At 41.7% G+C, this 24084-nt stretch overlaps 1 protein-coding gene across 3 annotated transcripts in view; it reads left to right on the top strand.

Moving 5' to 3' along the window:
* The window catches only part of LOC127433275 (peptidyl-glycine alpha-amidating monooxygenase B-like), a 339472-nt gene that overhangs the window by 16573 nt on the left and 298815 nt on the right, over nt 1–24084 (top strand). For all 3 annotated transcript variants that reach the window (XM_051685008.1, XM_051685009.1, XM_051685010.1), the window contains one exon: nt 18150–18599. In XM_051685008.1, coding sequence (XP_051540968.1) covers nt 18508–18599 — 92 coding nt within the window. In that variant the 5' untranslated portion in view covers nt 18150–18507. The remainder of the gene's footprint in view (nt 1–18149; nt 18600–24084) is intronic.

Below are 24084 nucleotides of genomic sequence, written 5' to 3' on the forward strand. Positions count from 1 at the left end.
CTTACTTGAGCCAGCACTAAAAAAAACATGTCCACCTCATATCTTCCCAAATTTTTCAGCTTCCTATGGGGAGAGATGTGTTTCTTGAAGAAACACTGTATGATATTCTTACGTTTAAGAAAAGTAATAACCTTCCTTCTTTTTATGGGGAGCCCCAACCCATTTACATTCCATGTGGAGAGAGATAGTACACTCATATTAACATTTGACATTTTGATATAGTAGAAAAAATTAATTGTGTGTCAAAAACAAAATTATACTGACCACATTCCCTATTAGTGAAACAGTCAAACCCCGAACTTCCCTCCGAACAAAACAAACCGGCGACAGTCCCTCTAATCTCAAAAGGTCCATGAACACCCACAAGCCCCCACGACAACTTTAACATCGGATTGCTCAATTTTGCCTCACAAATTTGTGAGGCAAAATTACATAACAGAAGATACTTTGTAAAATAAACCCCAGCCAATAGGAAGAATGAACACAAAGAATGTGTAGATTCATTCACAGAACTGTCTCAAAGGTGTGATCTTCCACAAAACAAATTCCAGCTGATATAAAACCGTTCAGATTCCTCGGACAGACTAACGAATGTTCAGTGAGCCGGCTGTTATGAGTTCAGTGGATGATATAATCTCCAGCCGCTAGGTGGAACCAATACAAAAAGAAACAAAACCGGCATCCCGGTTCCCCGGATGGTCGAGTCGATTCACTTGGAGGCCACATAAAAGTATATTCCATGACTTACAAAATCCGTCAACTTTATAAAAGACATCCTTTGTGTGAGCATGTAGGTATTTTGCGGTCATCCGTAGTGTTCACTCTCAAACTTCAATGCAAAAGTAATCTTTCGTCAAAGCAAAAGTTTCTTTAAGGAAAAGTGTTATTCACAAAACAAACTCCAGCCGCTCGGCGGAGCCAACGCAAAAAGAAAAAAGAAACCAAAATGATGCCCAGCTTCCTCAAAAGCCAGAGTAAGTACAGTGAGTCGACCCACTCACATGAGAAACACCCAATGGTTTATTCACCCATTGATTGAATAAAAGACATTGCCTGATTGGGACATGTAAATACTTTGCGACCGTCCGTTGTTTCTATTTTCAGTTTGGCCAGAAACATCAGAGCAAAAGTGATCTTTTGCTGATGTAAGAGTTTCTTACATTCCTTGAACCGATTGCGTTTCTCTCTTGTCGAACTCGCAAAGTCCGGGAATAAGAAAATATTATGGTTCTTCCAAGAAAGCTTTCCTTTGCTCCTCGCCTGGCGCAACACAAGATCTTTATCGGATGATCTCAGAAATTTGTCCAGAATCGATTGGGGCCTGTCTACCTCAGCAAATCTGTGAGCTGGGACACTGTGAGCTCGCTCGATTTCCAATTTGTACCCTGTTATGTCGATCAGACACTGGAAAAGCTTGTCTAGGAATTTCACCATATCTCTGCCCTCCTCATGCTTAGGAATTCCAACAATTCGAACGGTATTCCTGCGGCTTCTATTCTCAAGATCTTCAAGCTTTTCAAGGAGATGTTCCAAATCAACTTTGATGATGGGCGGATTAGCGGTGAATTCCCTCTCCGAAGATTCCAGACAATCGATTTGTCTCTCAACATCAGTCACTCTTGTAACTAACTCAGAGAATTTTATTCCATCGCCGTAATCGATCGACGTATTACAGTGAGATCCTCCAAGTCAGCAAGAACCTTCGTCAACATCACCGACATGCTGGACAACTGACGCTGGATCACCTCTCCCGCCGCATCCAAATCGAGTCCCCGGTCTGTAGGCCTGTCGGGGCTTTCATCCTGAACATGTAAGTGTCTTTTAATGTCTCCAGAGCCCGAGGATTTTGACTTCTTTGCCATGTTTTGCCTCAAAGAGCAAATGTGTAACTGGGTGTATCAAATTTCACCAGACAATAACGTGAAAATAATAAAAAATTTAGCAAAGTGCGCAGAGCTCGTCACTCACACGTCTGCTTCTTGCATGGCGTCACATGACCTCCCTTTTTAAAAGTATTGAAGGAGTTCCCATCAATACTGGGCACTTATTAGCTGCTTTTTTATTTTTATAAAATTTTAGTTTTGTAATTAAATAAATTATTATGTTGGAACAATTATATTTTTGTCTACAAAACTAATTTCAAACATTTAAGCATACGCCTTCAAATCAAAAGGTTTTTAAGATTATGAGAAACATTTCAGTCAAGTGACCCCAAACTTTTCAACGGCAGTGTACCTTTTGTCCTTTGAAAATGTTTTCACTCTGGAACAACTGAAAATAACTTTTCCCATTTTCAGTTACTTTCTGCAAATTTTTTTGTTTGTTTTCAGTTTTAGTTTTCGTTCCTTGAACCTTTTTTAGTCCCTTGTTTTAAAGCCCATTTTGCTTAGGCTACATAAAGTATGAAAGCAATTCTCTGTCAGCTACTACAATAAAATTAACATATTGTAACACATTAGGACTTTCTTATGAAGTCATGTTTTAGTTACTTGTCTCTGTTCCTTGTTCCCCTCTGATTGTTCCCCAGCTGTGTCTTGTTAACCTTGTTTGCTCCGGTGTATATATTGCCCTCATGCGCTTTCTGTCTTTGTTGGTTCTTGTCCTTCATGGATGTAGTGTTTGTTTTGTGAATTCTTGTGTCTCCAGCGTTTGTCTATTTCGTGTATCTCCGGTGTTTGTTTGGTGCTTCTTTAATTAAAGCTGCAGTTAGATCCTCATCTCTTGGTTTGTCACTCGGCTAACATTACAGAAGAACCAACCTTTAATATGGATCTAGCAGCGTTTGAACTTCTGTCTCTTTGGCGGGGCATGGACTTTATTAAAGGATACACTGATATTTTTTGTGCATTGGCAAACTGTTAACTGGGGTTACGTTGAGCAGAAGAACATATACATGTTTGGGCGCAACGAACCTGAAATCTCCTGTTTGCCAGGAGGTAAAGGTGAGCTCTCTTTGGTGGACTATAGATAGTATTCCTATGATGTCACAGGTCAAAACAATTCATCTGCAGGTGCAATGGGAGAAAGAGTACTACTAAATAGGCATGTGACAGTATAACATTTTCACATCACGATAATTGCTAAAGCTTTTATCATGGTATAATTGTATTATTTATCATGGTATTTAATTATATTACAAATAATGGGTAGAAAGATACACATTTTATTTTTGTTCTCTTAACCCTGTAAAGCCTGACATACAGTGGGTATCCATCCAGAGTAAGCTTTCTGCTGCCGCGTTCACCGCATTGAGTCATTAGCAGCTTTAAACTGCTAAAGGGCGCTATAACCATAGAATTTCAATAGGCCAGAGCTGAATACCTTAAAGCTGTTTCTTGCAACGTCACTCACGACCATTCAGTTTGAGGCAGTGATGCTTGTTTTGCCAACCAACATAAAGTAGAAGAAACAAGAACAAACAACACTGATTTGCTGGAGGGACGCAGCAATGAAAATCATGATAAACACTTTCCTGCAACATTTAGCGTTCACGAGGATGCCCATGCATTGGAACTTATTTGATTATTTATTCATTTCACATTTCATTAGAGAGAATTATCAGTTTTGATTATTTTTATACATACCTGTATACACTGACATTGAGCGAGCATCATTAGGCAGCATATTCAAACAACTGAAACTTCCGAAAACTGTCAAGATGCTGAGCCTGTGCTTTAATTTAAAGTGCCCATAGGCAAGCCCATATTTTCTATTTTTAAACAAGACTATCAAATGTGAATTAATTAATTTATATGTAGGCTATATCATTGTATCATATGTTATATTCTCATGGCAATTATAACGTAAGAAAAAGTAAACCGAATTATTCTTTATGGAAGCATCAAATTAAATAATGTAAAATAGTTGAATAAGAATCACAATTTGCCATTACATGAAAAAGGCTCGAAGTATTGCGACCACATCATTTGAATAATATTTGTCTCAATATGCGTTTGAGTTTTATGCTATGTAATAACCAGAAAAGCTATGCATTTCAAAACTGTAAGTTCTTGTCACAAAAGACAAACACAAATAAACGGTACTTTGTTATTCGTTATCTGTCTTGTATTTTATTAGTAGATAATGTCTGCTATTCGATGTTGCCCAAAAGCTCGATGTTATTTTTGACTATTTGCACCCAGATCTAAATAATACCTGCAAACAGCATATTGAGTGTGTTGCTGCAGTAGCTCAAGGTGGAACGCATGTATCTCAATTTGGTCTGGGTTCAAGTTAGATTTTTCCCTCTCTGTTTCCTGTCTCCACTCTTAATATAATCTTTAATACTACTTGTAATAATACACAAAATGAATATAAATGTAGTTTTACTATAGTAACTATAGTTTTAAACATGTTTTTGGGGTAGATTTGATGCAATTAACAATGCATGGTGTTGGGGGAGGTCACGTGATGCCATGCGAGAAGCAGACATGTGAGCGACTAGCAAATTTGTGAGATCATCCGATAAAGATCTTGTGTTGCGCCAGGTGAGGAGCAAAGGAAAGCTCTCTTGGAAGAATCACAATATTTTCTTGTTCCCGGATTTTGCGAATTCAACGAGAAACGCGATTGGTTCAAGGAATGTAAGAAACTCTTACATCAACGGAAGATCGCTTTTGCACTGATGTTTCTGGCCAATCTGAGAATAGACACCAAGGATGGCAGCAAAGTATTTTTATGCCCCAAAAAGGCACTGGCCTTCATACAAACTATGGGTGAGTAAATCCATACCCATTGGGCATTTCTTATGTGAGTGGACTGACTCGCTGTTCAGTGCCTTGACTGTCTAAGGAAGCTGGGTGCCATTTTTGTTTCTTTTTGTGTTGTCTTTGCCTAGTGGCTGGAGTTTGTTTTGTGGCAAACTTTTGCATTGATGGAAGATCGCTTTTACACTGAAGTTCCCGGCCAGATTGAGAATGGACACTATGGATGACTGCAAAATATCTACATGCTCGCATAAAGGACTTCTTTTGTAAAGTTGACGGACTGAGTAAGTCATGGTGTATTTTTTTTATGTGGCCTCCGAGTGAATTTGACTCTTGATCATCCAAGGAACCGGGATGCCTGTTTTGTTTCTTTATGTGCTGATTCTGCCTAGCGGCTGGAGCTTGTTTTGTGGAATGACACTGCTTCGGGACAGTTGTGGATGAATCTGTTCATTCTTTGTGCTTATGCCTCCTGTTGGTTGGAGTTTGTTTTTGTGGAGTATTTTTAAGGGTCATTAGAATGATTACGTCATCTGCCACACTCATAACAGCCGGCTCACTGAACAAATGTTTGTCTGTCCGAGGAAACTGAATGGCTTTATATCAGCTGGAGTTTATTTTGTGAAGGAACACACCTTCAAGACAATTCTGTGAATTGTCTACTTGTTCTTTGTGTTTATTTTGCCTGTTGGCTGGGGTCTGTTTTACATAGTATTTTCTGTTATGTAATTTTGCCTCACAAAATTTGTGCAGAAGCACCGGACTTTAGCAATCCGACGGCAAAGTTGTCGTGGGGGTTCTCGTAGGCGTACATGGACCTTTTGAGTTTAGAGGGATGGACACCGGTTGGCGCTGTCGTGTGCACGTTTTATTTTCTGTTTGTTTTGTTCGGGGGGGAAATTCGGGGTTTGATTGTTGCATTAATAGGGAATGTGGTCTGTATAATCTTGCTTTTAACACAATTTATTTTTTTCATTATATCAAAATGTCAAATGTTAATATGAGTGGGTTGTCTCTCTCCATGTGGAATGTGAATGGTTGGGGCACCCCATAAAAAGAAGGAAGGTTATTTCTTTTCTTAAGCATAAGAAATATGATATAGTCTTTCTTCAAGAAACGCATCTTTCCCTGCAGGAAGCTGAAAAATTTGGGAAGATATGGGGTGGACATGTTTTCTTTAGTGCTGGCTCGAGTAAGAGTAAGGGAGTCATACTGATAAATAAACATCTACAATTCAAATGTCTCAAACAGATTAAAGATAAATTAGGGAGAGTCATTAATGTTTTAGCAGAAATGCAGGGGCAAAGGTTGGTTTTGGCTGATATTTACACGCCTAACGTTGATGATCAGGGCTTTTTTATTGATCTTGAAGGGATGTTGCAGACATTCAGGGGCAAAGTTTGATTTTGGCTAATATTTACACACCTAACTCTGATAATCAGGGATTTTTTATAGATCTTGATGGGACATTGCAAGCCGCTGGCACCCCTCATGATATAATATTGGGAGGGGATTTTAATTTATTGATGGACTTAATCCTTGATCATAGTGAAGCAAAAGTGTGTAAGCCCCCTAGAGCAACACTGACACTTCACATGATGTGTAAAAATCTTGGTCTTGTAGATATTTGGCGACTCTCATCTGGTAGGGACTATACATTTTTTTCATCAGTTCATAAGATTTATTCTAGAATAGATTTTTTTTTTTTTTATATCGGAGTCCCTCATTTAATCTGTTGTGGATTGCTCAGTTGGAAACATCTTAGTCTCAGATCACGCCCTGGTGAGTTTAGAGATGTTGCCACACACAGAGAAAAAGAAATCATATAGTTGGTGCTTTTAATGTATCTCTTTTGCAAAATCCTGATTTCCAACAAATGTTAAAGACTGAAGTCAGTGTTTATATGGAGACCAACTGGTCTTCAGTATCTTCTGTGGGCATGGCTTGGGAGGCACTTAAGACTGTTCTTAGAGGTTGGATCATACAGTTTGCCTCATTCACCAAAAAATCCAAAGCATGAGAACTCGTGGAGCTGGAAGAGAATATTAAAAGTGCCGAAGCAGAGCTGAAGCGCCGAATGTCATCTGATGGCCTCAGAGAATTGACCCGATTGGAATACAGACATAAAACTATTTTGTCGCGGAAAGTGGAGTTTTGGTTAGGGCATTTGGAGTTGGGGGACAAAGCAGGGAAGCTTTTGGCTAAATATGTAAAGCAGAGAGAGTCTTTTTCTACCATTCCCTCAGTGAAATCTGCTGGTGGTGAAATTTTTACCTCGGCCATTGATATTAATAATGCTTTTAAAGAATTCTATATTGATCTTTATAGCTCCACGTCTTTGTCTACTTATGAAGATATTAGAAACTTTGTGGAACCATTAGAACTCCCTAAATTGACGACTGAGCAAAAAAATTATCTTGATTCTGAGATAACCTTGGAGGAGCTTAACGAGGTAATTAAGTCCTTACTACAGGGAAGGCTCCCAGGCCAGACGGCTTTGCTTCTGAATTTTTTAGATCCTATGCTACAGAATTGGCTCCACTTTTGTTAGAAGTTTATATTGAATCATTAAAGAATGGAAAGCTTCCCCCAACCATGACACAAGCCCGGATCAGTCTGATTCTTAAACAGGACAAAGATCAAAGCGAGTGTAAAAGTTAGCGTCCAATTTCCCTGATCCAGCTAGATGTAAAAATGTTGTCAAAAATTTTGGCTAACTGATTAATTAAAGTTATAACATCTCTTATTCATATAAATCAGGTGGGGTTTATTCGGGGCCGTAGTTCTTCTGATAACATTAGGCATTTCATCAATATCATGTGGTCAGTAGCAAATGATCAGTCTCCGGTCGCTGCCATCTCACTTGATGCTGAAAAGGCATTTGATATGGTAGAATGGGATTATCTTTTTAAGATTTTGGAAATGTATGGGTTCAGGAGTTCATTTATTGGTTGGATTAAGTTACTTTATAGACACCCTGTAGCAGCGGTACAAATTAATGGATTAATTTCAGATTATTTGACTCTGAATAGGGGCACCCGGCAGGAATGCCCTCTTTCCCCATTATTGTTCTGTCTTGCTCTGGAACCATTAGCAGCCACGATAAGAAAGGAGGATGATTTTCCAGGGGTGGTGGCAGGAGGTGTGGCGCATAAGCTTTTGCATTACGCAGATGATATTTTATGATTCATCTCCGACCCCACTAGATCTATGCCTTGCCTCCGTAGAATGATCAATTCCTTCTCTAAATTTTCGGGATTCAGAGTTAATTGGTCTAAATTCGAAGCTTTGGCTCTGACAGCGTTCTGCCCGGTAACAGCTTTTCAGCTGGGCACCTTTCAGTGGCCCAAACAGGGCATTAAGTATTTGGGTATTTTATTCCCAGCAAATGTATGTGATTTAGTCAGAGTTAATTTTGACCCTTTAATAAAAAAGTTTTCGAGTGATGTGGAAAGGTGGACTTCATTACAATTATCTATGAATGGGAAGGTTAATGTTATAAAAATGAATTGAATTTTAAAATGTAACTACCTATTACAGTCTCTCCCCACTGAAGTTCCCCTCTTTTATTTTAAGCAATTTGATAGTATTGCTAAATCTTTTATCTGGAATGGTAAACGTCCTCGAATGCATTCTAACAAGTTACATAGGCCAATTGACAAAGGTGGGTTAGGTCTCCCCAAAATATTGTTTTACTATCATGCTTTTGGTCTCGGACATTTGGCGCATTGGTCGCTTCCGCCTGAAAGAGCTCTTTATTTATATCCCCGTGGCTCTTTATTAGGAGGTCCTTGCCCCTATCTTGCCATTGCAATGTCTTTCTACCAAGCTGCCCAGAGAAGTAAAGACACATCCCGTTATCTCACACATGCAGTTAGTGTGGACAAAAGTTTCCTGCATGCTCAATTCGGACATTTACCTGAACGTTGTGAAATTGTGTATTAACAAGTACCCTTTTTGCTGTACAGAATGGATTGAGAAGGGAGTTGCTACGCTGAGTGACCTGTATGAAAATGGAGCATTGAGAGCCTTTGAAAATATTACACCGCAGTTTGAGATTCCCAGATCTCAGTTCTTCAGGTACTTACAGCTCTGCCATCTACTTTGTACCATCTTTGGGTGTAGTACGCAGCCCCTTAAAGCTGCAGACACTCTTGAGATAGTACTAGTGGCTTTTGGAAAGGGTCACGAGGCTTCAGCGTACTATTCCTGGCTAATTCAGAGTCTAGGGGACGGGGTTTTGACATCTCTGAAGAAGTTAGGGAAGAAAGACTTGTAGTACTGGAGGATGAAGAATGGGGTAGGATTTTTAAAAATGTCACTTCTGTGTCTAGGGATGCAAGGATGTGCCTCATTCAATTTAAGATTCTGCATAGTTTTTATTGGACTCCCTCTAGATTGCATAGGCTTGGTCTTAAAGATACACCCACCTGTTGGCGATGCCAATCAGAGGATGGGGACAAAGCCCACATTTTTTGGTATTGTACTAAGATTCATGAGTTTTGGTCGAGGGTTCAGAGTTATGTCTGTGAGATCCTGAGCACTCAGATTTCATTCTGCCCCAGACTTTGTATTTTGGGTGATGGGGCGGGGGTTAACTTAGGGAATACACACATTAAAAACTGGGTCCTTACCAGTGTGATGATTGGCAGGAAAGTGATCCTTGGGGGAATGGAAGTTGGTTGGTGCACCCTCATTTCATGAGTGGTGCACCAAATTGGGCAGAGTGGCGGCCTTTGAAAAGATGTTGCATAGATGGCTGGGCAGCTTGGGTGCCTTTTAGAAGAAGTGGGGCACTTATTTGGCCTTCTTGGAGGATTGCCATGGAGGAACAGTGGAGAGGGACAGTTTAAATGATGTGTATGTAATTAATTGATGTGTGGAACCCTTTTTCTTTTTTGTTGGGCAATTTTTTGTGTTTTTTTATGTCTGAGTATTTTCTCTGGACTGTCTGCTTGTATGTGTGTCTGTTATTATTCGGTGTCTGACCACTGGGATATGTGTTTGGGGGGCGGGGGGGTGTATTTTGTTGAAAGTTGATTCCATGTTTTCAAGTGCTGTTTGTGTTGATTTGAGTGTGGAATAAAAAAAAAATTGTTAATGACAAAAAACAATGCATGGTGTTGGGGCGAGTGAGTAAAGACACTGACTACCACCCCTGGAGTCACGTGTTCGAATCCAGGGCGTGTTGAGTGACTCCAGCCAGGTCTCCTAAGCAACCAAATTGGCCTGGTTGCTAGGGAGGGTAGAGTCACATGGAGTAACCTTCTTGTGGTCACTATAATGTGGTTCGCTCTCGGTGGGGCATGTGGTGAGTTGTGCGTGGATGCCGCGGATAATAGCGTGAAGACTCAACACGCGCTATGTCTCCACTGTAACACGCTCAACAAGCCAAGTGATGAGATGCACAGATTGACGGTCTCAGACGTCCTCCGCCACCCATATTGAGATGAGTCACTACGCCACCACAAGAACTTAGAGTGCATTGGGAATTGGGGATTCCAAATTGGGGAGAAAAAGAGAAAAAAAAAATGCATGGTGTTACTGCAGTAATATGGTTTTAATATAGCTATTAACCATGTTTAATTTTGTGGTTACAATTATTTTACAACAAAATACCATGATGATAAGGTCAAACGTTGTAATGTTTTTTATTTTTATTTTATTTTTTTATCCCCTTTTCTCCCAAATTTGGAATGCCCAATTCCCACTACTTACTAGGTCCTCGTGGTGGTGCGGTTGCTCACCTCAATCTGGGTGGCGGAGGACAAGACTCAGTTGCCTCCACTTCTGGGATAGTCAGTCTGTGCATCTTAGCATATGGCTCGCTGTGCATGACAATGGAGATTATCACAGCATGTGGAGGCTCATGCTGTTCTCCACAATCCACACACAACTTACCACGTGCCCCACTGTGAGCGAGAACCACTAATCGCGACCACGAGGAGGTTACCCCATGTGACTCTACCCTCCCTAGCAACCGGGCCAATTTGATTGCTTAGGAGACCTGGCTGGAGTCACTCAGCACACCCTGGATTTGAACTCGAATTTCACTGGTTTTAGTGAAGTTGCAAACCTTATAGCCTAAATGAATGCAAAGTATAAATCAAAGTTAAGAATGAAGAAATCGAAAGGGAGTGTGGAGAGACCATGAGAATTAGCAAATATTCCTTTTAGAATCGTATGCATCACATTGGGAGAGAGCACGATGATGTGCTACGCAAACATGGTAGTCCAGCAAAAGTTGAGCAAGTAGGCTACACTACTATTCGATAATAAATTAATAGATAAGTGAGGTATCTTGTTGTTTTGCCATCATGTCAGTGCAGCTGCCAGCTAGATGCTGGCCCAGTTCTGCAGGGTTGCAAACGTTAGAGCACCCTCAATTGAATATGTGTGTATATATATATATATATATATATATATATATATATTGGACAAAATCTCACTTTATGCAGGACAAATATTTTTTATTTGTTAAATCCATGGTTAAACCTTGCAGTACATATAAAGAGCGCATGCACAAGACATGATCGTTTGATGCATATTCTCACGGAGGCAGGGATATGGACTCAATCGCGGGTTTTATTGAACAAGTGAATGAAGCAGAGAAGAAAACAAGTCAATCCAAATACAGTTGTGATGCAAACAGCAGGTGAGTAATATCCAGGCAGGGAGATAGTGCAATGAACAGATGAATGGTTAACTAACAACAGTCTTTAGATCCTTGCAGGAAACTTAATCGACACAGGAGAGTCCAAACGCTGGGGAAAAAACGGAGGATGAACCAACACAAAACTCTGACGAGGAGAACAATAACAGGTAAGTATATACACAGGTAAGTTTAGACAAAACTAGGGAGTCCGTAGTCTCCGGGAAAACAATGACAAGAACAGACAAAGAGTGAGTGTGAAGGCTGGGTATAAATGAAGTCCTTGATTGGTCAGTGATGAAGTGCAGGTGTGTGTGATCAACTCAGGGGAGAGTGAGCGCTGTGTCGGCAGTGAGGGAGAGAGAGCAGAGTGTGGAGCGTGAGAGGGAGTCCGGTGGATCCGTGACAGAACCCCCCCCCCCCCCCAAAGGGTGACTCCTGTCACCCATAAATGGATGAGGAGGGCAGGAAGAAACAGATAACAGTGAAGGATCCAGGAGGTGATTATGAGGCCAAGCCGTGGGAGGCTCAAGGGACGGAGCCATGGAAAGCTTGAGGGACGAAGCCATGGAAGGCTCAATGGGCAGAGCCATGGGAGGCGGAGCTGTGGGAGGCTCGAGGGGCAGAGTGGTGGAAGGAGGCCATGGAAGACTCGAGGGGCTGAGCCAAGGAAGGCAGAGCCATGGGAGGCTCAAGGGAAGAAGCCATGGAAGGCTTGAGGGACGAAGCCATGGAAGGCTCGAGGAGTGGAGCCTGTGAGGCTCAATGGGCAGAGCCGTGGAAGGAGGAGCCATGGAAGACTCGAGGGGCTGAACCAGGGAAAGTGGAGCCATGGGATGCTCGAGGGGTGGAGCCGGGGAGGTTCGAGGAGTGGAGCCAAGGAAGGTGGAGCCGTGGGAGGCTCGAAGGGCGGAGCCATGGAAGACTTGAGGAACGGAGCCATGGAAGGCTTGAGGGACGAAGCCATGGAAGGCTCAATGGGCGGAGCCGTGGGAGTCGGAGCTGTGGGAGGCTCGAGGGGCGGAGTCGTGGAAGGAGGAGCCATGGAAGACTCGAGGGGCTTAGCCAAGGAAGGCAGAGCCATGGGAGGCTCGAGGGGCGGAGCCGGGGAGTTTTGAGGAGTGGAGCCAGGGAAGGCGGAGCTGTGGGAGGTGGAACCGTGGAAGACTCGAGAGGCAGAGCCGTGGGAGGCTCGAAGAGCGGAGCCGTGTAAGGCGGAGCCGTGGGAGGCTTGAGGGGCGGAGCCGCGGAAGGTGGAGCCATGGGAGGCTCGAGGGGTGGAGCCGTGGAAGGAGGAGCCATGGAAGACTCGAGGGGCTGAGCCAAGGAAGGCAGAGTCATGGAAGACTCGAGAGGCGGAGCTGTGGGAGGCTCGAAGAGCAGAGCAGTGTAAGGCGGAGCCGTGGGAGGCTTGAGGGGCGGAGCATGGAAGGTGGAGACACGGGAGGCTCGAGGGGTGGCGGCGTGGAAGGCGGAGCCACGGGAGGCTTGAGGGGTGGAGCCGTGGAAGGAGGAGCCATGGAAGACTCGAGGGGCTGAGCCAAGGAAGGCAGAGTCATGGAAGACTCGAGAGGCGGAGCTGTGGGAGGCTCGAAGAGCGGAGCAGTGTAAGGCGGAGCCGTGGGAGGCTCGAGGGGCGGAGCATGGAGGGTGGAGCCACGGGAGGCTCGAGGGGTGGCGGCGTGGAAGGCGGAGCCACGGGAGGCTCGAGGGGAGGAGCTGTAGAAGGCAGAGCATTGAAGGCTTGAGGGTCGGAGCCATGGAAGGCGGAGCCACGGAAGGCTCGAGGGATGAAGCCGTGGAAGACGGAGCCGCAGAAGGCTCAAGAGGCAGAGCTGTGGGAGGCTTGGAGCAAGAAGCCGTGGAAGAGAGCACAGGCAGTGGCTGGGGAGCTGCCTCCATGAATGTAAGCGCTAGAATCGACTGGGGAATGGGAGTCCTTTTTCTTCTCTTCTTTCTCTGGACAGCTGGGAGCGCTGTTACAGGAACTGTTGAGGCTTCAGGTGTCAGCTCTGGGATGGTCGAGGCTACAGGCGTCAGCTCTGGCTCGTTTACCGTGGCAGGCGTGGGTGCTGGCTCGTTTACCATGGCAGGCGTGGGCGCTGGCTCGTTTACCGTGGCAGGTGTGGGCGGTGACTTATTTACTGTGGCAGGCATGGGTGCTGGCAGTGGCCTGGGGTTCCCACCATAACCCACAGTGTAAGGGGAGAATGTGACCTGAGCTTGGAGAGGGTTAGCCCCCCCAAATTTTATTTAGGAGGAATGTTGGAAGAGGAGTTACCTTCTCTGTCCAGCGTGTCAATAATGGCGAGTGGTAATGGATGGCCAGCGTGGCTCAGACATATTCCACAAAAGAAAGATTCTCCATCTCCGCAAGAGCTGTATGTCGGTGGAAGTTCAGTCCCATTCCATAAATATTCAGTCAGATATTGTGTTTGGGGTAACGAGTTTACAGAACATTGTTGTATATTCCAGGAGAGGAAGATCTTGTTTGAACAGCTCCAGAAATAAACCAGTCAGCTCCATGAGCCTAATGATTGTGCTCGGTGTTGGTGGAATATTGGAAGCCCTCGCTGAGTCCTTCTTGGTGGTCAGTTCTTCTGTCACGGAGAAACTCACGGAGGCAGAGATATGGACTCAATCGCGGGGTTTATTGAACAGGTGAATGAAGCAGAGAAGAAATCCAAATACAGTTGTGATGCAAACAGTAGGTGAGTAATATCCAGGCAGGGAAATGGTGCGATGAACGGATGAATGGTTAACTAACAACAGTCTTTAGATACTTGCAGGAAACTTAACTGACACAGGAGAGTCCAAACACTGGGGAACAAATGGAGGATGAACCAACACAAAACTCTGACGAGGAGAACAATAACAGGTAAGTATATACACAGGTAAGTTTAGACAAAACTAGGGAGTCCGTAGTATCCGGGAAAACACTGACAAGAACAGACAAAGAGTGAATGTGAAGGCTGGATATAAATGAAGTGCAGGTGCGTGCGATCAACTCAGGGGAGAGTGAGCGCTGTGTCGGCAGTGAGGGAGAGAGAGCAGAGTGAGGAGTGAGAGAGGGAGTCCGGTGGAACTGTGACACAAGTCCAGATTCTCTTTATGCTGCTTAAAAAAATATCAATGAAAAACAAAGGGAGCACATGGTATCTACTAATATAATAATTATGATATTAATAACCACAGTCCTTTAGATTGCATATAATTCATACATATAAAATTGTAGGGAATATTAAAGCAACAACACTGGAAAAAGAGAAGAACATTCACTGCTCTTTTCTGGATAATTTAATACACCCTTTAAAACTGAACACAAAATTTGGATGAGAAATTGCTCATTTTAATTTACAGACCCAAAGTCTGATAGCATTAAATCAGAAACCTATTAATGTATCAAATCTACAGTATAATCATTCCGTGGAGACAACTGAAAAACAATTATGAATTTCACTTTTACCTGCAATATTTTACCTGGTATGCTACCAGTCCATGTTTTCATTATTACCATAAACGACTCGAACAAACTTGAAAGTTGAAAAGATTGTGGTTTTCTGGGTCAGTTGTATCACTCGGGTCCAGTTTAAACTGAAAAGCGCAAATTTGCGCATATGCGAGTTTCCGTGCCAATGCACATATATTTTGTCACTTTTAGAGGCATGTTTGATGACTTGTTTAAAGGTAATTAGAACTGAAAACAAATGTTATGGCATTATTTGAAGATGTTCAATGACGTGCTAACAGAGAAATATGTGACTCATGTGGGCAAAGGGGCAGTTGCTCGGGCCACTGTAGTGACCCCATGTGTACGTACTTGGAAGTATACTACAGAGAAATTTAATGTCGGGGCAGGATTTGAGCCAACACTTTTTTACCGGTGAGCGTGAGCGGTGCTTGAGTGGAGCATCTGCTTGGGCCGTGAGCGGTTGAGTGGAGCACACACGCATGGAGCGGGTTATTGAGCAAAGTGTCACGTCGCTCCTCTTTGCTTACATGCTCTGGACTCTGCTCTGTTCGGGGTTTCTTTGTTTTTACAACTGGTGATTCTCTGGAAGTTTGCCGTTTTGAATGATCCATGGTCATTTTTTCTCGTTCGTTGTGACAACAAACTTTCAGCTTCAGTTACTCCCACACATGCACTACAGTAGCCAGATCTTATTTTCTCTGTGTATGGATATGACATCAACACGCAAGGGCAAATGACGTATGTATGCAATTTCCCACGATATTCGTCCTGACAGCTCTAAAATATTTATAATATAATATCATAATTATAGGTTTATCAAAGTGTATTTGGGTAAAGACATGGTTTGGAAGATGGATTTGTTGCACTCATTAATAATTTTTTTTTATTTTTTACCAAAAAAATGTACATGTGTAGCTTTAATGACACTACCCATCATAGGAGAATTAACTTGCTGCTAACAATTTGATAACATTACGGAGAGCTTACGACCTACTAGTTAAGTCTTGCCTTAAGAACAGGTGGTGCAACCAAATTAAGCACTGACTTAGTTACAAACTAACTAGTAGTTACTAAGCCCTTAGTGTGAACTTTACATCCTAACTTAAGTGAGAACTTATGCACAGCTGGTGCAACTCTACCCAGTTGAATTTCCCGTCACTGAAGAGAGAAAAAAACTGCATTGTGATGTCACTAGAGTGGACGGCCTTTTCTTAAAGGGGCGGATTCCCCAATATGACAGGTTGGACAATCATTTAATTTAATTATAAAATATTATTATTAATATATAATTTGTTAGTATTTAACTAAACAATGTTCTTTAATGTGTTTATCACAATAAGAATGGAAATTATACAAATAAAAGCTGAAAACTGTATAAAAGAATATAATGTCAAACATGTGTCATCCGGGATAATGGATGACATTATGGGCTAACAGAAAAAAACTGTTATCCTATATGACAAAATTGTTATCCGGTATGACAAAACTCAGTTTGAACCTTAATCAGTTTTTTTTAGCATTATCCCAAATGACAGGATTTTACTACATAGTGTACCACTGAGCGAAAAGTGTAAATTAAACACATTTTAAGAGAGACTTACTAACCTTTCACCATTGTCTGGGGGTCCTTCAGGGTCTTCCTGATTGTGTAACATCCTGTCTGATAACGTGTCAAAATAAAATGCCCCATAAAATTGCTCCAGATTGCTTGTTATTGCGGATGACATTGGTTGACTGCCAGTTTTGGGACAGAATGCTCCAAAGCATAACAATCAACTGGATGTCATATTTTTTTTAAAATATTTATATATATTGTTGGCAACACTCAAACAATAAGGCCTGTGGCAGAGATTTTAGGTTTTATTTGATTTTTAACACTTTTTGTAGCTTTTTTGCATTTCACCATGAGGTCCAGACAGTTATCCGGTATGACATTGTGTGACTATAATGTCTAATAATTCTTAAACTTTGTAAAACCCTCATTACATGTTCATATCATTTGATAAACAGAGATTAATAGATTCAATAAATGTGTTTTTTATAAACATTCCTTATTTTTACTCCATAAATGGCTTTGGACATCAAAATTGCATGTCACGTCATTGGTCCACATCCCTAGTTTGTTCCTTACATGAAGGAACTTTGAATATACATCATATGGGTTTGGAATGACGTGGGGTTAAATAAAGACTGAATTTTAATTTTGGAGTAAACTATTCCTTTAACAGGACATCTCTTTTAGATGGAAAAAACTTGCAGAGGTAGTCAGCAAGTGCCGCCCTACTGAGAAAAGCAGAGAGGCTTCTTCACTTCCTGTGTCTCCAACGGAGCAAGCAGCCAGTGTTGTGATGGGAATCCTCTTTTATTGGATTACCATACTCCTGCAAAGTCCTTTCTCTTCCTTCCTCTCCTCACATCCCCCCTCTCTTCAGAGACTCAGTGCATGCATATTTCATGAATGTTGGGAGGGGATGGAAGTAGGCCTGTCACGATAACTACTTGTCCCAGAAATAATTGCAATAAATTATATTATTGTCATTTTAAGACCATTTTATGCCACTGATATATTGATAATATAATAGCATAATAATGCAAGTACACCCTTTCAAAGAGCAATGAACTTTTAATTCTTAAGAATATTCAGACATTGGAATTGGAATGTAAAAAAAAAATTTAAGTCGGGAAGGCCTCTCTCCATCTCCAACTGCGGTTTTTGTTCCTAGCTCAGAAAACTGGATGGTATGGTTATGATTTAGATGAGCTTTTAGTTTAGTTGTGTTGCCACTGTTTTTAAACAAAGTCGACATACCGGCTCATTCACGTTAATGGGCTGTTTTCTCTCATTCGACTTAAAGCCAAAATGTTTCCTCACCGGAGCTGTGGAGTGCATTTGGACTTATTCTTCCAAACTTTCTGGCTGGAATTATGCAGTCGTCGGGAAAAACACCTATTAAAACACCTATTAGCCTCGAGGAACACATAATCTTCACCTGTCACTGTCTGCTCTGTGTTTGTGGAGGAGCTGCCTGAGCCCCGCCTCCAACACAGAGAGCAGGCGAGAGGACAGAAGCAGCACGACTGGCTTAAATGTTGGTGACATTCATTCTTATATAAACAAACATGCATGTAAACATAATGGGCAAAAATGATCGAGGTCATGTCCATATCGTACGATAAGTCAATGATGTAATTCTCGTGACAGGCCTAGATGGAAGAATTGATCTCTCTCATACTGTATGATTTGGATTACTTTAGGCAAAGTGGGAATTTCATTTTCATCTGTCTAATTCTCTTCTCTTTTTGGCCTCTCTTTCTGCAGGTTGTGAAAGAAGCCTAATGCTGCATTTGTGATATGCACTGCTCGGTGTGAGGAGAAAGAATCCTTTCTTCTCCTCTCTCCCTCTTCGGTGTCACCCAGCATCTGGACATCTCTAGTCTCATTCTGCGTGGACAGCAGTGAAGTGGATGCTTTCAGTGGCACTTTTGAACAGACTGAGTGAGTTCTTGAGAGTAGGAGAGAGATCAGGCAGAAAGAGAGAATCGAGGAGCGAGAAATACTAGAGCAGACTGCAGTCACTGAGTGTTACCGTGGTGTATGGCAGCAGTGCTGGATTGATGTGGGATTGCTTGAGCTAACTGTCAGTTCCACTGTTAACTTTACTGACCCGTCCATCGACATGGGCATGCTGGGGTGTGGTGTGCTCATTTTGGCACTCTTCTGTCAAAGCCATAGCCACAGTATTCTAAACCCCCTGGACAGGTTTAAGAGGTGAGACATTTTACTTTCTTAATGGATAAAGTTGTTTTTTTTATTTTAACTTCAAGAAATTAGAAACTGTACAGATGTATGACTGTCTCTGTGTGTCTATTGTCATTTATGATGAATATCCTTTGTAATCATAAACAAGTGAGCAAGAGTTTAAAATTGGCTTCCTTTGTTCTGTTGCATTGGTCAAATTACTTTCAACAAAATATTTTGCGCTGTCAAGTTTTTAGATTCTGTTCTGAAAATAGTATATAGTAGTTATTCAATCAGAATAGGCTTAGTACTGCCGCAATCACCCCGTGAATTAGTCATTAGCAGTTCTAAACAGCTAAGGGGCACTATAACCATAGAAGACCAGAGATAAATGCCTCAAATCTCTTTCTACCATTGTCATAACCATTCATTTTGTGGTTATAATGCAAGTTAAGCTTGTTTTGCCTACCACCATAAAAGAGAATTCATTATTCATACAAATAATAATTCTCTCTAATGAAATGTGAGAGTATTTTTTACACATATGCCCAGACGTTATGAGCGAGCATCATTAGGTAGCATATTCAAACAATTGTATCTTCAAGAGACTGTCAAGACTCCATGCCTGTGCTTTCTTTTAATTATCAAATGTAAATTAATTAATTTGTGTATCATTGTGTCATATGTCATATTCTCCTGACAATAAAAATGAAAAAGTGAACAGAATTGTTCTTCATGGGAGCAGAATAATTATTAAATTAAATATTGTATAATATTTGTCTCAGTACATGCGTTTGAGTTTTAGGCTACATGTAGTAACCAGAAATGCTATGCAGTTCAAAACTGTAGGTTACGTGCTTTGTTATTCATTATCTGTCATAGTATTTTATTAGTAGTTCATATTTGCTATTAACCAGTGTTGCCCCAAAGCTTGATGACATTGATTATGTTTTTCCATTCTTTATCAAGCTTAATGAGTGACAGCCTAGAAACCCAACCAAAGGAAAAAAAAATTTGGGGGGCAATTTCGTTCGGTTTAATGTCAATATAATTTTTGTTAATTATTATTTTTTGTTAATAATTATTTTGGGGGAAATATTTTATTTGATCTGTAGAGTTGCAACAGAGTCTTTCTAGCAAGTCAGTCCACTGTCGGCCATCTTTGGAACGCTCTCGGGAGCCTATTTCCAGTCATGCCAGTGGAGCTCCTGTCTACTTGAATGGAGAAAGACCAAAATCTTAAAAACGGTCTAGATTACAATCAAAGACCATATTTCAAATCGGCAATAAAATCTGACATTACTGGTATCGTAAATTGTGGTTCTTTACCTCATATTACGCTAATAAATGCAATTTTCTCGGCATGTATAGCTGACATTCCATTTACAAAAGATGTGAGGGTTAGAGACTTGTTTAGATTTTCATCCAGCTTTTTGGATAAGGACAACTTGAAATAAATTTTAAACACAAGATATTAAGACCAGATTGCTCTGCATATTTCATTGCAGTGGTGGTGACTCACATGTTGTCAAGCAAGATCAAACATGATCGATTAGAGAAGCAACATTAAATAGAAGAAAAAAATACTACTGATAATAATTTATTTATTTATTTGAACTGGTTAATTTATATGAACTCTCCAAACGAATCACCAGAACACATACATTTTTAAAATCAACTACTGTCCCTCGCATCCTCGTTTGCGCTGGGGGAATCCAGGAGAATGACGAAGAGGAAACCCCCACTACTGCAGCGCAATACCGTGGCAGAAAACAACTAACACAATAGCGACTGTGGAATATTTTGGGAAAAATAGTGAGGCAACGGTTTGCTCGGCTCTAGCGTGTGCAATACAATCAAATCAAATTCCAAATCAAATCAAATCACTTTATTGTCACACAGCCATATACACAAGTGCAATGGTGTGTGAAATTCTTGGGTGCAGTTCCGATCAACATAGCAGTCGTGACAGTGATGAGACATATACCAATTTACAATAACATCAAATTAACACAACACAATTTAAGCATCTGTTATACACATAATTACACTCAACTTAAAACATCAAATTAACACAACACAATTTAAACATCTGTTATACATAATTACATAATTACATCAATTAACACAACACAATTTAAACATCTGTTATACACATAATTACACTCAACAATATACAAATAATAACATACACTGTACAGTATACAATATGTTTTTTTTGTTTTTTACTGTATAGATACTATATAGATACACATTATTCAATAAAAATTAAAAATTAAAATATATATAAAAAATGTATGTGTATGTATGTATATATATATATATATATATATATATATATATATATATATATATATATATACATAGAATGTACAGTATTGTACTGTATTGCAGTACAATGTCAATGTCACAGCCTGAATGTCAATACAGTACAATACTGTACATTCTATATATATACTTTTTCATATATATTTTAATTTTTATTGAATAATGTGTATCTATATAGTATCTATATAGTAAAAACAAAAAAAACAAAAACAGCATATTGTATACTGTGCAATGTATGTTATTATTGTATATTGTTGAGGGTAATGTGTATAACAGATGTTTAAATTGTGTTGTGTTAATTTGATGTTTTAAGTTGTGTAATTATGTATACAGATGTTTAAATTGTGTTGTGTTAATTTGATGTTTTAAGTCGAGTTTAATTATGTATAACAGATGTTTAAATTGCGTTGTGTTAATTTGATGTTTATTGTAGATTGGCGTATGTCTCATCACTGTCACGACTGCTATGTTGATCGGAACTGCACCCAAGAATTTCACACACCATTGCACTTGTGTATATGGCTGTGTGACAATAAAGTGATTTGATTTGATTTGATTTGATATTGACATTCAGGCTGTCGGTTGATAGTCAGTTGTTATGAGAGACATAATATAATAACAGTAATATAATTTATGACAGTACGGTGTGAGATATAAGAGTAATAAAGTGCAGGGCTGATGTATTTTGATCGTGGGAGATGAAGAGTTCAGAAGTGTGATTGCTTGGGGGAAGAAGCTATCATGGAGTCGGCTGGTGCGGGTCCTGATGCTGCGATACCGCCTACCTGATGGTAGCAGTGAGAACAGCCCATGGCTCGGGTGGCTGGAGTCTCTGATGATCCTCCGAGCTTTTTTCACACCGCCTTGTATATATTTCCTGGAGGGAGGGAAGCTCACCTCCGATGATGTGTTTGGCAGTTCGCACCACCCTTTGCAGTGCTTTGCGGTTGTGGGTGGTGCTATTGCCGTACCAGGCGGAGATACAGCCAGTCAGGATGCTCTCCACAGTGCAGGTGTAGAACCGTGTGAGGATGTGGCGGTTCATTCCAAACTTCCTCAGCCGTCTCAGGAAGAAGAGGCGCTGATGAGCCTTCTTCACAACGACTTCAGTGTGGACGGACCATGCGAGTTCCTCAGTGATGTGGACACCCAGGAACTTGAAGCTGCTGACTCTCTCCACTGGTGCTGCATTGATGGTGATTGGACTGTGTTCTCTGTCTTTTCTTCTGAAGTCCACCACAAGCTCCTTTGTCTTACTGACGTTGAGGGAGAGGTTGTGCTCCTGACACCAGTGTGTCAGAGTGTGCACCTCCTCTCTGTAGGCTGTTTCATCATTGTCAGTGATCAGACCTACCACCGTCGTGTCATCAGCAAACTTAATGATGGCATTGGAGTTATGTGTTGCCACACAGTCATGTGTGTACAGGGAATACAGTAGTGGGCTGAGAACACAGCCCTGTGGGGCTCCAGTGTTGAGGGTCAGTGATGAGGAGATGTTGCTGCCTATTCTAACCACCTGGCGTCTGCTTGACAGGAAGTCCAGGATCCAGCTGCACAGCGAGCTGTTTAAGCCCAGAGCCCGGAGTTTCTCATCTAGCTTGGAGGGCATTATGGTGTTGAATGCTGAGCTGTAGTCTACAAACAGCATTCTCACATAAGTGTTCTTTTTTTCCAGGTGGGAGAGAGCAGTGTGTATTGTAGATGCAATGGCATCATCAGTGGAGCGGTTGTTGCGGTATGCAAACTGCAGCGGGTCAAGATTGAGTGGTAATACAGAGCAGATGTAATCTCTGATTAGTCTCTCAAAACATTTGCTGATGATGGGGGTCAGAGCAACAGGACGCCAGTCATTTAAACAAGTTATTTTTGATTGTTTTGGAACAGGCACAATGGTGGATGTTTTAAAGCATGTGGGGACTACAGACAAAGAGAGGGAAAGGTTGAAAATGTCCGTAAAAACACCAGCCAGCTGGTTCGCGCACGCTCTGATGACGCGGTCCGGAATGCCGTCTGGACCCGCGGCTTTGCGGATATTCACCCGTCGGAAGGATCGGGTTACATCCGCTACAGAGACGGAGAGTGAACTAACCTCTGTAGCTTCGGCCGTGAGAGCTCTCTCCGCGAGGGCGGTGTTAGTTCCCTCGAAACGAGCATAAAAAGTATTTAGCTCATCCGGTAGAGAGGCAGCGGTGTTCATGGCAGAGTTTTTATTCCCTTTAAAGTCCGTGATGATGTTAATTCCCTGCCACATGCTTCTAGAGTTGGTGGTATTAAACTGTCCTTCAATCTTGCTCCTGTACTGGCGTTTTGCTGTTTTGATAGTTTTTCGGAGGGCATAACTGGCTTGTTTATGCTCCTCCGCGTTCCCGGAATTAAAAGCGGAGGTCCGCACATTAAGTGCCGCGCGAACATCGCTATTGATCCACGGCTTCTGATTCGGATAGATTCGTACAGTTCTGGTCGGAATCACTTCCTCTACGCACGTTCTGATGAAACACATTACGCTATCAGCGTAAAGCTCGATGTCGTCATCAGAGGCAGACCGGAACATCTCCCAGTCCGTGCGATCAAAACAGTCTTGTAGCGTAGAGTCTGATTGGTCCGACCAGCACTGGATCGTTCTGAGGGTGGGTGCTTCCTGTTTCAATTTCTGCCTGTAAGCGGGCAGAAGCAGAATGGAAGAGTGGTCCGATTTGCCAAATGGTGGGCGGGGGAGGGATTTGTAGCCATCCCGGAACGGAGAGTAGCAATGGTCCAAAACCCGGTCCCCTCGTGTGTTGAAACTAATGTGCTGGTGATATTTTGGTGCGACTGATTTTAAACTGGCTTTATTAAAGTCCCCGGTCACAATGAACGCGGCCTCAGGGTGCGCGGTTTCCTGCTCACTTATAATCCCATACAGTTCCTTGAGTGCCCGGTCTGTGTCAGCTTGTGGGGGAATGTACACAGCAGTGATAATGACCGCTGTGAATTCCCTCGGTAGCCAGAATGGTCGACACAGAAGCATAAGAAATTCCAGATCAGGAGAGCAGAAAGACTTGATGGAATGTACGTTCCTCTGATCACACCAGGATTTGTTGATCATAAAACATACACCACCTCCTCTAGTTTTACCTGAGAGGTCTTTCGCTCTGTCTGCTCGGAGCATGGAGAACCCGGCGGGTTCAATGGCTGAGTCTGGAATCTC

Source organism: Myxocyprinus asiaticus, chromosome 43, assembly GCF_019703515.2.
Source record: "Myxocyprinus asiaticus isolate MX2 ecotype Aquarium Trade chromosome 43, UBuf_Myxa_2, whole genome shotgun sequence".
In the NCBI taxonomy this organism is placed as follows: domain Eukaryota; kingdom Metazoa; phylum Chordata; class Actinopteri; order Cypriniformes; family Catostomidae; genus Myxocyprinus; species Myxocyprinus asiaticus.